The sequence below is a fragment of the Chlorocebus sabaeus genome, chromosome 4 (genome assembly GCF_047675955.1).
Source record: "Chlorocebus sabaeus isolate Y175 chromosome 4, mChlSab1.0.hap1, whole genome shotgun sequence".
NCBI classification, from domain to species: Eukaryota; Metazoa; Chordata; class Mammalia; order Primates; family Cercopithecidae; genus Chlorocebus; species Chlorocebus sabaeus.
The window spans coordinates 60,611,312-60,624,275 of NC_132907.1; the positions used below are offsets into that span (position 1 = coordinate 60,611,312).

At 42.0% G+C, this 12,964-nt stretch overlaps 1 protein-coding gene across 2 annotated transcripts in view; it reads left to right on the forward strand.

The window, feature by feature from the left end:
* Positions 1–250: 250 nt before the first annotated feature.
* The window catches only part of SLC45A2 (solute carrier family 45 member 2), a 41,858-nt gene continuing 29,144 nt past the window's right edge, over positions 251–12,964 (forward strand). For both annotated transcript variants that reach the window (XM_007961313.3, XM_037990739.2), the window contains exons 1-2: positions 251–2,387; positions 4,185–4,361. In XM_007961313.3, coding sequence (XP_007959504.2) covers positions 2,003–2,387; positions 4,185–4,361 — 562 coding nt within the window. In that variant the 5' untranslated portion in view covers positions 251–2,002. The remainder of the gene's footprint in view (positions 2,388–4,184; positions 4,362–12,964) is intronic.

The following is a 12,964-nucleotide window of genomic DNA, read 5'->3' on the forward strand; positions in this document are numbered from 1 at the left end:
TAGTTATTTCACTCCTCAGCTATGTGTGTAGAAAACTTGTAGTTAGGAAAAAATAGAATGTCTGTATTTATAAAAAGAAGTTTATAAAAAGACATCAATTTATTTACATTTTGACATAACCTCTATGTAATAAGGCTTTATTACCTCACGGCCATGTGTGTGATCATGTGTAATAGCATGTGTGTGTGAGAGAAGCCATGTGTGTAATCATGGGTAATAACATGTGTGAGAGAAGCCGTGTGTAATCACGTAAAATAACGTGTGTGAGAGAAGCCATGTGTGATGTGTAATTGTGTGTTCGTGAGAGAAACCATGTTTGTGATCATGTAAAAAAACGTGTGTGTGAGAAGCCTTGTGTGATGTGTAATAACACAGGTGTGAGAGAGAGAAGCTATGTGTTTGATCATGTGTAATAGCATGAGTGTGAGAGAGAAGCCGTGTGTGATAATGTGTAATAGCATGTGTGTGTGACAGAAGCCATGTGCCTGATCATGTGTAATAATGTATGAGGTCTCATGTGTGATCATGTGTAATAGTGTGAGAGAGAAGCCATGTGTGTGATCGTGTATAACAACATGTGTACAAGAGCGAGAAGCCGTGTTTGATCATGTGTAATGACGTGTATGTGAGAAAAGTCATGTGTGTGATCATGTGTAATAGCATGTGTTTGTGAGAGAAGCCGTGTGTGATCATGTGTAATAGCATGTGTGTGAGAGAGAAGTCATGTGTTTGATCATATGTAATAATGTGTGAGAGAAGCCATGTGATCATGTGTAATAGCATGTGTGTGAGAGAAGCCATGTGTGTGATAATGTGTAATAATGTGTGTGTGAGAGAAGCCACGTGTGTGATCATGTGTAATAGCATGTGTGTGAGAGAAGCCATGTGTGATCATGTAATAGCATGTGTGTGAGAAGTCATGTGTGTGATCATGTGTAATAACGTGTGTGAGAGAGGTCATGTGTGATCATGTGTAATAGCATATGTGTGAGAGAAGCCATGTGTGTGATCATGTGTAATAGCATGTGTGTGAGAGAGAAGCCATGTCTGTGATCATGTGTAATAACGTGTGTGAGAAGCCATATTGTGATCATGTGTAATAGCATGTGTGTAAGAAGCCATGAGTGTGATCATGTGTAATAACCTGTGTGTGAGAGAGGCCATGTGTGTGACCATGTGTAATAGCATGTGTGTGTGAGAGAAGCCATGTGTGTGTGAGAGAAGCCATGTGTGTGAGAGAAGCCATGTGTGTGATCATGTGTAATAGCATGTATGTGAGAGAAGCCATGTGTGTGATCATGTGTAATAGCATGTGTGTGTGAGAGAGGCATGTGTGTGATCATGTGTAATAGCATGTGTGTGTGAGAGAGGCCATGTGTGTGATCATGTGTAATAGCATGTGTGTGAGAGAGAGGCCATGTGTGTGATCATGTGTAATAGCATGTGTGTAAGAGAGAAGCCATGTGTGTGATCATGTGTAATGGCATGTGTGTGAGAGAGGCCATGTGTGTGATCATGTGTAATAGCGTCTGAAAGAAGCCATGTGTGTGACCATGTGCAATAACGTGTGAGAGAAACCATGTTTGTGACTATGTGTAATACCGTCTGAGATAACCATGTGTGTGATCACGTGTAATAACGTGTGTGAGAGGGAGAGAAGCCGTGTGTGATCACGTGTAATTGTGTATGTGTGTGTGTGAGAGAGAGAGAAAGAAAGAGAGGGAACAGTACAAAGGAGGATCCCTTTAGAAAAATATTCCAACGTCTTAAGGAGCCAGAGGGCTCATTCACAGCTGCTAATCTCTGTCATGCTTTCCAGCACCACCCCCTCCCTCTCATCATAACTTGTGATCTTAGAGGCAGGAAAGAATCTGAGCCCCTCCCCCAGCCTGACCATCTCTGTTGGTTGCTCGGCCAGGCTCCGCAAACCCAGTTTGAAGCACAGACCCTAGCACCACACAGGAGTTGGTGGGCTCGCAGGAAGGTTCCTCTCCCAGTGGCCATGGGTGGCAACAGTGGGCAGGCTGGTGGCCACATCTATAAATCTCTGGCTGATGATGGCCCCTTTGACTCTGTGGAGCCACCTAAAAGACCCACCAGTAGACTCATTATGCACAGCATGGTCATGTTCGGACGAGAGTTCTGCTACGCAGTGGAGGCAGCGTATGTGACCCCAGTCCTGCTCAGCGTGGGTCTGCCCAACAGTCTGTACAGCATTGTGTGGTTCCTCAGCCCCATCCTGGGATTCCTGCTGCAGCCGGTGGTCGGATCGGCCAGCGACCACTGCCGGTCCAGGTGGGGCCGCCGGAGACCCTACATCCTCACCCTGGGAGTCATGATGCTCGTGGGCATGACTCTGTACCTCAATGGGGACACTGTTGTAGCAGGTAAGTCGGCTGCACAAGGTGGGCAGACAGGGATATGTGGCCTAGTGTGTACCTCTGCAGGAGGAGAATGTTAATTTGTTTGACCTTTCCTAGAAATTTGTTACAATCGATCTCTCCTAGGTTACAATGAACTTCCCCTTTGACAAATTTGGCCCAGATTCTGTGGTTGGGGAGCCTTTACTTCTAGAAATATCTAAATAAATATCTTTCATTGTTGTGAAGATTTAAAAATAGGATTAAATTTGTATCTATTTTATCAAATCTGTATCTATTTTATCAAATTGAATATTTTTACATATTTATCAATTGAGTTACTTTTTGAGCCCCTTATGCTCTATTTAATACTCTTATCAAATTGACCAGCTGCCAAATAGCTCCATAAATATTTACAATAAATCACCTGTGTATCCAAATGAGTTAATTCTGTTCATAGTTTTATGTGGAGCATTTTAATAGGCAGAGGGCATAAGCCCATCAGCTCAAGAGGACCTTTCTGGCATTGCGAATTCCGGACAAAATCAAACCTGAGGGTAGGCATTTTTTCTAGCCATTAATCAACTACCAATTAATCAGTAGTTGATGGTAGCACAATAAAGTTGCATTGCAAAAAGGATCGCTAAAAATAGCACACATTTTTAGACCATTAACTCTCAAGCCAGCAGAATAGATGATTATGAGGCAGGATAATCAATTATCATTTGTACATACTTCAAAGAATGCGTAAATGTACAAATGTAGGCTATTTCCGGAAGAATGAACAAAAAACTGGCAAGCGCTGTTGACTGTAAGGAGGATTACGAAAGGACTGGAGGTGAGAAGCGGCGGGTAGGCTTATTGTTCATTTAATTTTATACTGTAATTTTTAAAACGTGTAGATAATCTATGCTATTCTTAAGTTTGAAAAACAACCTGAAACAAGAGAAACAACAATGTATCTTTCATAGGAGACTGGGTAAATGAATTACAGGGTATCCACAGAATGAAAATCCAGCTATTAAAAATTGTGAGGAGCTGAAATTACATGAAGAAAGTTGGTTACTGCGTCAGTGCTGTTCAAAGATGTGGCCGCTGACCTGCCCTCAGCATCAGCAGGGGCTGTTAGACATGCAGTTTCTCAGGCCCACTTCAGGCCCACGAATTGAATCAGAGTCTTGGGAATGGGGCCAGCAATCTGTATTTTAACAAGACGTACAAGTGATAGTTCAACATGCCAAACTTTGAGAAGCACTGCATTCAAGTACCATTGTACACCTGTGTCTGCATGTGCAGAAGTGAGTAAAAGGAGGCCTCAAAGCCTGACCTTCAGTGGGGCTGGGATTGGAAGCATCTCCCTCAGCTTTTTTTATATAATTGGAATTGTTTGCAATAAGCATGCATACTTTTTTATTTAAGGAGATATTTTATACACCAGAAATTTCACTAATTAAAAGTGTACAATGCAGTGCCTTTTAGTATATTCACAAGGTTGTGCAACCATCACCACTCTCTAATTCTAGAATATTTTCATCACCCCAAAAAGAAACCCATTACCATCAACAGTCACGTCAGCTTTTCTCCTATGCACCAGCCCTAGGCAAGTACTAATCTACTTTCTGTTTCCATAGATTTGTGTTTTACGGACTTTCGTTGCATAATTTTTAAAACCTGAGAAAAAAAAATAAAGGTATTTTTATTTGGGAAAAAAAGCAAAATAAAAGCAAGGAAGATGATTTCATGGCAAGAAGTTTAGGTGGAAATTACAAAACACGGATGATTCTAAAACAGGATTTAGGAGACCAATGTTTATTTTTCTTTTAGCTTTGATTGCTAACCCAAGGAGGAAGCTGGTTTGGGCCGTAAGTGTCACCATGATAGGTGTGGTTCTCTTTGATTTTGCTGCTGACTTCATTGATGGGCCCATCAAAGCCTACTTATTTGATGTCTGCTCCCATCAGGACAAGGAGAAGGGTCTCCACTACCATGCCCTCTTCACAGGTAGGGAATATTCCAGAAAGTCTGTCCTTCAGCTCCCCAGACAATGAGGTGCTTCCACTAAAGCCATCCAGTGTCCCTACACGTGGAGTTTTTCGAATGAATGGGTCAGTTGATGGGCTGCTCCCGTCACGCGGGCCCTGTCTCCCCGTGCATTTCTCTGAACAGTCAGCTTGTGACTGGTGCTACAGTTTCTGCAAAGGAAGTTTACAGAAGAGCTTTCTTAAGAATGCTTTGTGGAGACAATTACAACTGAAATGAAAAGAAGCCTTGTAGATTGTGCGTTTACATTAGAGCAGTGGATCTCAAGCATCAGCAATGTAGCATCCACATTCCTTAGGAGGTCATTGAAAATACAGTTGCCTGGGCTCCTTCTCCAGTTATTCTGATTCAGTAGGTCTGATGCAGGGCCCAGACATTTGTGTTTTATTTAATAAAGATCCCAGATGATTTTGTGGCAGATGTCCTAAGAACCACATTTAAAAAAACAAAAAGAGAAACAAACCAAGCAAACAAAAAGTTCCATGTCTTAGAGATTTCTTAGTTATATAAAGGATTGGCATTTCCTCAACCTTGTGGTTTGAAAAGGTTCATGCCAGGAGGAAAATGGGGGCTCTCTTGATCTCTTGGGGCTGTTGCCAGCCTACTTTGGTTACTGTTCGTCAACTGTTTAGAACAATGCTACTCAGAGCACCAGTTAGTACTGTGCTAGAACTAGGCATTGAAATATAAGGCGATAGGAGGATCCTGGCCCAAGATGATTTTTATATCTAAGAGGGGGACTCTGTCAGCCCACCTTGTTTGATTGTCTTCGTAGCCCAGCCAATGCATTTATTTATGTTTTGATGTATTCTGTCTTCTTCCATGGCCAGGTAGGTCCATGAAAAGCAAGAGCTCAAGTTTTGCTCACAGTTTCTGTCTCTAGAGCTAAGACTGCTGCCTGCCCGTGGAAGCCATTGGAGTCAATATTTGTCATTTGAGCAAACATTTGAGTAGTTGAATACATGAAGGAGTGAGGCCATTGGAGCACAGTTGGTAGATCCTCCTCTGTGTAGGGAAGGCAGAGGGACAGGAGTGCAGCCCTGTCTGCCACTGGCCCCTGCCCACTATGTCTCCAGATGTTTAAAGGCACCTAAGACATGGCTAGGGCTTGAGACTTCCCCCGCCTCACCTTCGCTCTTTTCTTCCCTTCCCATTGCACTTTCCACCTGTATCTCCTCACTCAGGTTCTCCCACCCCACTGGCCTCCTTCTGTCTCTGGAGTTGGCCCAGCCCATCATACCTGCCCCCAGGGTTTGGCATGAGCTCTTGCCCTGCCTGGGACACCCTTCCCCATATAATCCCATAGTCATGCCTTTATTCCACCGGATTTCTCATCAGATGTCTCTCACCAGTGAGGTCTTTCTTGGCTACCATACCTGACATACCCTACCTACCATACCACTCCTTTTTCTCCTCATCCTTATTAGGTTTGATTTTTCTTTCTAGTGCTTATCACTGCCAGACTAACTGACTGGCTATTTTTTCTCTATCATCTGTCTCTCTCTCTCTCCTTCTCTTTTTTCTTTCTAGTTGTCTCTCCCATTTAGAACATCATTCCTAGCTGAGCAGATCTCTTGTTTTGTTCTCTGATGAATCTTCAGTTCCTGGAAGTGTCTGCTACATAGTAGGTGCTCAGTAAATACTAAACAAACATTTTTCAAATACCCCATGTATGCTAACAACCCTGTATTAGGTATTTTCACTTACATTATCTCAGTCCTGACAATGGCCATGTGGAGGTGGTGTGATTCCCATTTTTCAGATGTGGAAGCTGATCCTTGGAAGCAGTGGTGTGCTAGAGCTGGCTCATGCTGGCTTGTTGAGAATCAATTGCTAAATTTTAGGAATTCAGTGAACTTGTTGACATCACATTGCTGGCTTGAAACTGGCCATGATGGGAGTATTAAAACTCTAGAAATTGGCAAAGCTATAAATCATGGCTTTTTTTTCTTGGAGAGCCAGTTGTTAAATATTTACCCAAAGTCCACCAATTGGAGTAGGGGAGGAGGTTCAGTGATTAAGTCACTTGCCCATGGTCCATAGCCAGAATATCTCAGAATAGATTCCAACTTCATTTCCCTAACCTGAATCTGACAATGCCTTCTGTTTTATTATAATTTGCTGAAATTAATTACAAAGTCATAGGAGCCTTTCTGGCTTCTGAACTGGATATTAAGAGTTTATTGATCTATAGGACATTGGACAATGTGGCCACCACTTCCCAGATTACAACTGTATTAGATGTGGCTAAAAGACCTATGCTTTGTTGCCTCGATATTAGAAAACAAAACTCTGTGTTAGGGAAACTTTTCCAAGGCCAATACATGATAGTATTGTAAACCAGAATTAAAATTCTAACCCCCAGCTAACTGAAAGATCCTTCCTCTCAGCCAAGGGCATCCTAAAATCAATCTGAAATACTAGTTTAGGCCATGATGGGAATGGGTGGTTGGACATGCCTCATTGTACCTCTGTCCCTTTGGAGTTCAAGCACAGTTGATCAGCATTAACATTAAAGCAGAAACTTTAAAACTGACAAAACGGACTGTTTGTAGCAATTAGGTATCAACATGACAACAAAGCGGGCCCTGAAAGAAATAGAAGTATTTTACCCCAATGAAGGGGCGGCCTGCCCCTCCACACCTGTGGGCGTTTCTCGTTAGGTGGAACGAGAGACTTGAGAAAAGAAATGAGACACAGAGACAAAGTATAGAGAAAGAAAAAGTGGGCCCAGGGGACCGGCGCTCAGCATACAGAGGACCCACGCCGGCACCGGTCTCTGAGTTCCCTTAGTATTTATTGATAATTATCTTTACCATCTTAAAGAAAAGGAAGTGGCAGGATAATAGGATCATTATAGGGAGAAAGTCAGCAGTAAGACGTATGAATAAAGTTCTCTGTGACATGAATAAGTTTAAGGAAAAGTGCTGTGCCTTGATATGCATATGCAAACATCTCCATAAACCTTTTTAGTGCATAAAGAGCAACATTGCGCAACCAGCAAGCTGCCTTCAGGCACTTGTTTAACAAAGCACACCCTGCACAGCCCAAAATCCTTTAAACCTTGGGTCACCACAGCACATGTCTCTTGCAAGGACAAGGTTGGGAGTAGGGTCACAGATTAACAGCATCTCAAATACAGAACAAAATGGAGTCTCTTGTGTCTACTTCTTTCTATATAGACACAGTAACAGGCTGATCTCTCTTTCTTTTCCCCACACCCCAAAGTACATTTCTTTGATATATTTTGAAACGGCCCTGAAAAGCTGTCTCTTGTGGGGAAAATCTACCTTCTGTACTCCTCACTCTTCCCTTTCCAGTTATTTTCCTGATTTAGGATAGAATTAACTAAAGTGTCTGACACCTTTTTAAGTCTAATGAGAAACATTTACAATCTATTCTCTCTGAAGCCTGCAACATGGAGGCTTCATCTGTATAATAAGAACCTTGGTTTCCACAACCCCTTATTATTATTATTTTTTTTTGAGACGGAGTCTTGCTCTGTCGCCCAGGCTGGAGTGCAGTGGTGCTATCTCGGCTCACTGCAAGCTCTGCCTCCTGGGTTTATGCCATTCTCCTGCCTCAGCCTCCCGAGTAGCTGGGACTACAGGCACCCGTAAAACTCGCCCAGCTAGTTTTTTGTATTTTTAGTAGAGACAGGGTTTCACCGTGTTAGCCAGGATGGTCTTGATCTCCTGGCCTCGTAATCTGCCTGTCTCGGCCTCCCAGAGTGCTGGGATTACAGGATTGAGCCACCGTGCCTGGCCTCCACAACCCCTTATTTTAACCCAGACACTTCTATTGCTTCAAAGTCTATAGATAAACTCTTTCAACCAATTGCCAATCAGGAAATCTTTGAATCTTCCTATGACCTGGGAGTCCCCACTTTGATTTGTCCTACCTTTCCAGACCAAACCAATGTACATCTTACATGTATTGATTGATGTCTGATGTCTCCATAAAATGTATAAAACCAAGCAAGCTGTAGCCCTGCTGCCTTGGGCACATGTTTCAGGATCTCCTGGAGCTGCGTCACAGGCCATGGTCTTCATATTTGGCTCAGAATATATCTCTTCAAATATTTTACAGTGTTTGACTCTTTTCATCAACAGTATTTTTATGAGTTTAAGAAAATAAACATTTGAGATTTTCTGTTGATATTAGTATATGGTATGGTGCCAGCAAACATCAATAATTTTAATGTTACCTTCATTCAGGCTCTTACTACATCTCATCTGAGCTTCAGTACTGTTGATGGAAAAAAATTAAAATATTTGAAGAAGTTTATTCTGAGACAAATATGAATGACTATGGCTTGGAACACAACCTCAAGAGGTCCTCAGAACAGTTGCCCAAGCTGGTAGAGTTATAGCTTGGTTTTATATATTTTAGGGAGCTAGAAGTTACAGGCAAAAATATAAATCTATAAATGTAAGGAATACATTGGTTCAGCCCAGAAAAGTGGGGCATCTTGAGGAGAGGGGCTCACAGGTCATAGGTAGAGTCAAAACTTTTTCAATTGGCAATTGATTCTAAGAGTTAAGCTTTGCCTAAAGAGTTGAAGTCAACAGAAAGAAATGCTTGAGTTAAGGAGGATTGTGGAAGCCAAGGTTCTTGTTATGTAGATGGAGTCTCCAGATAGCAAGTTTCAGAGAGAATAGATGGTAAATGTCTCTTTTTGAGTCTTATAAGGTGTCAGTCTCTCTTAAAACAAACAAACAAACAAACAAACAAACAAAAACTATTAAGGGAAGGAGGTTCTCTACAGGAAAAAAATTTCCTCCACAAAAGATGGCTTTACAGGGGCATTCAAAAATATATCAAATAAATATATTTTGGGTAAAACACATTAATTTTCTTTAGGGTTTGTTATATGTCATGTGATGGTATACCAGAGTCAGGTTGGAATTTGGCATCCTATTGCTACAAAGAGTCTATTTTGTATGACAGTCTTATGATCTCTGTTTTAATGTTAATGCTGGTTAGTTGTGTCTAAACTCCAAAGGGAGGGGTTATAACAGGGTATGTCCAACACCTCCCTTCCCATCACGGCCTGAACTAGGTTTTCAGGTTTCTTTGGGATCCCCTTGGCCAAGAAGGGGTGTCCACTCAGTCAGTTGGAGGCCTTAGAATTTTATTATTGGTTTGCAGTACTCATCCTTTAACTGTTCTCTAGTCTCCAGTTTCTTCTCACTCCAATTGAGCCAACTGATAGCTTCCAAATTCATATTTTTAAAAGCCAACCATGACCAGGACACTTTCCTGCTTGATGAGTTGCAATGGCTCCTTATGTGCCTCCTGGGTAAATAATATTTTCCTAGACAGAGGTTCAAAGCTGCCACAATCTGTTCCCATCCTACTCTCCAAGCTTTACTTCCCATTACTCTTTCCACATTCTCTGTGCTCTGAATACTTTTTCATCATGTTCCAAGGAGCAGCAGGCAGGTCGGTTTTATTTCCTGCATCCCTCACTCCTCTACCACTGCCTGGCATATTGTAAGTGTTCAAAATAAATACCAGTGGGACAAATGAAGGAGCCAGCCCTTCCTTCTTCAGGTTCTGGGTCTTTGCTCACACTGAAGGTTTCTTTCCCCTTTTCTACCTGTGGAGATCTGCTTGGAAATGCTCACTCATTTTCTAGGAACAAAGGCCCTCATTCTCTTCTAAATTGCAGGTATACTTAATTTCTAACTTGGTCGGGGACTAGATCCACAAAATAATCAAAGCACAAAAGTTTATTGAGTAGATGAACATAAAGGTGCTAGTGAGGTAGATAACCCCATCAGGAGGAGACCATTGAGGTTGCAGTTGATCAAACATACATCATGAATTTTCATCTCCTCCTGGGGCCTTTATGGTCTGTTTGGGCTGCCATGCCAGAATATCACTGACTGGGTGGCTTAAACAACAGAAATTCATTCTCCCACAGTTCTGGAGTATGGAAATCCAAGATCAAGAGGTTGTCAGGCTTGGTTTCTGGTGAGGCCTCTCTTCCTGGCTGGCAGACAGCCTCCTTCTTGCTGTGTCCATGGCCTTTCTTCTGTGCACCTCCACCCTCACTGTCTCTTCCTATTCTTATGTGAACACCAGTCCTATTGGATTTAAATTAGAGCTCCACCCTTATGGTCTCATTTAACCTTAATTACCCTTTAAAGGCCTCTTTAAAGGTCTACAAATACAGTCCCATTGAGGGTTAGGGCATCAACACAGGAATATGGGCAGTAGAGGGACACAATTGAGTCCATAATTGAGCCCTTTCACTTTTACCCTTGTTGCCACTGAGTCCAGCTCCTGAAGCTTGGATGGGATGTGGAGGGAGCACACATGCTTTTCTCTCTCTTCCCTCCTCTCCAATCCCTTTTCTTTTCCTTCTTTGCATAATGAAGATATTCTAGAATTTTGAAATAAACAAGAAAAGCACAAAAGGTCTTTTTCTGTTCATAAGAGCAGTTATGGAACTGGAGTATTGTGTTCCAATCTAGCTGTTCTCAGGTTCTCATGCAGAATGCTCCTTTTAAGATCTTCCTGCAGGGAGGAGAAGAAAATCTCTCCCACCTCCCTCACCCCTCCAACCTCCACCCCATCCTTGGAGGGAGGGGCAGTTGGTGGCAAAGGGAAATTTGGCTCACACCCTGAGGAAAACATTTTACCACCTCCCAGCTTAAATAAACAGCTCAGCTCCAAAGGGCTACTTTCTTATTGTCTCTTTCTTGGCCTTTGCCATTTTCCACCTTCCATGTTAGTTATTTGAATACATTTCTAGTCACGCTCATTACACCATAAACTTCTTGAGGGAGGGGGACTATCCAGAGGTAACATACATGTGAATGAGTGAAAGGATAAGGGATGTGTGAATGAGAGACAATGTTATGTGCACTTTAACGATCTTTTGGGGGGACTGGTACTGCCACCCTAAAATCCAGGCTGATTTCCTTCAGCCCTTCCCCGTGTTCTTGCCCCCTTCCCTATCAGCACTTGGTATATGCTTAAGGAATAGAATGATTAGGAAGGAGTTGGTCGCAAGTCACTAAAGCCAACAAAACAGTGGCTTAAAGACAGAGGCTTATTTTTCTTATGTAACAAAAAGTCTGGAAGCAGGTGTCTGCTGGCTTTCAGTCAGCTGTTAGATGTCAGAGCCAACAATTTCATGTTTCCTTGGCTGCTTTATGGATATGTTGCCTCCTGGATACAAGACAGTTGATGCGAGTCCATAGTTCTTGTTCGTTTAAAGACAGGAGGAGTGGAGAGGAGGGTCAGGGAGAAGGAATGGGGAAGGGGAAAGAGCCTACATTAGCTCTTTAAATGAAGAAAACAAATCTGCCCTAGAAACCTCCCCTCCCCCACAGTTCTGCTTGTTTCTCATTAGGCAGAATTGGGTTATGTGAGCATTCAGTGGCCTAAAGAGGTTGAAAAGTGAGGGTTTTGTGGGGAGTTGGTCATGTATCTCCCTAAACCACATTGAGGTTCTATTAGCAAGAAGGAAGGAGTAATTACTATTGAATAGTCAAAGCTGGTACCTATCACATAAAATACAAACACAGTTGAATGTTAGCTTAATAAGAATAATTAAAGACCAAGACTATTATAAGAAAACGAATCAGAGGTTTTAAAGTCCCATATCTGAGCAAATAATGAAAGGATAATTATATTTTGAAGTGATATACTTCACTTCTCACAGTTTTACCTGATCTGCACATTTGTTCACTTTCTCCCCTGTACTGTAATTTACAATGTATTTATCTCCCCCTCCTACAAGATTCGTAAACTCCCCCATGAGGGTTTACCTGCAAATTCCCATGGCTTCTAATTCATTGCCTTGCTGTTAGCAGGCACTTAAATATGTTAATTGTGTAAAAGGAGACCCCAGGGTTACATAACCCTGTTTATAATAAATGGTTTTACATGACACGACAAATTGCACCAATTAGACAAATATGCTCATTTAATTACGTTCCTTTGTCTCATAACCAGCACTGAAGCCCAAACCTCAGCCAGTGCATGTCTTTGGTCATATGGGAACAGCTGAGGTTGTGTGGATGGCTCAAAGCAACTTCTTTCCCCGACTAGAAAAACAACTTAAAACATCTTCCTCTTGTAGGACAGTGCATGGAGTCTCTCACTTTATTTAAGGCTGATTCTAAAGTCCCTGACTCAGTGACAGTGACCGTCGACATTATTCGTAAATATCTCTCAGATTACTCCTAAAATACAATATGCTTTGTTTTGTGTGTACAAACCTGCGCATATATATATATATATGCAGATTTATCTCTCCTTTAATGTTTACTCCTGAAATTAATAGAATTACCCATACTATTTAAAATGTTACTCTTGTCTTTCTTGTAATCTCTCTCTTCCTCCCTGTGTTCAAAGTGTGAATAGTTGAATTCTGATGCGTCAAATGTAGGCTATGTGACCCCACTGTGATATCCTCACTCTGAACGAAAAACTGCATTAAAAGATGAGTGAAAATAACAAGCAGGGCCTTGTCACTCTGCCCTGTCTTTGCATACACGCCAAACTTTCTGAATTTACATGCCTTTGGCAAAGAGATAACTACAGCA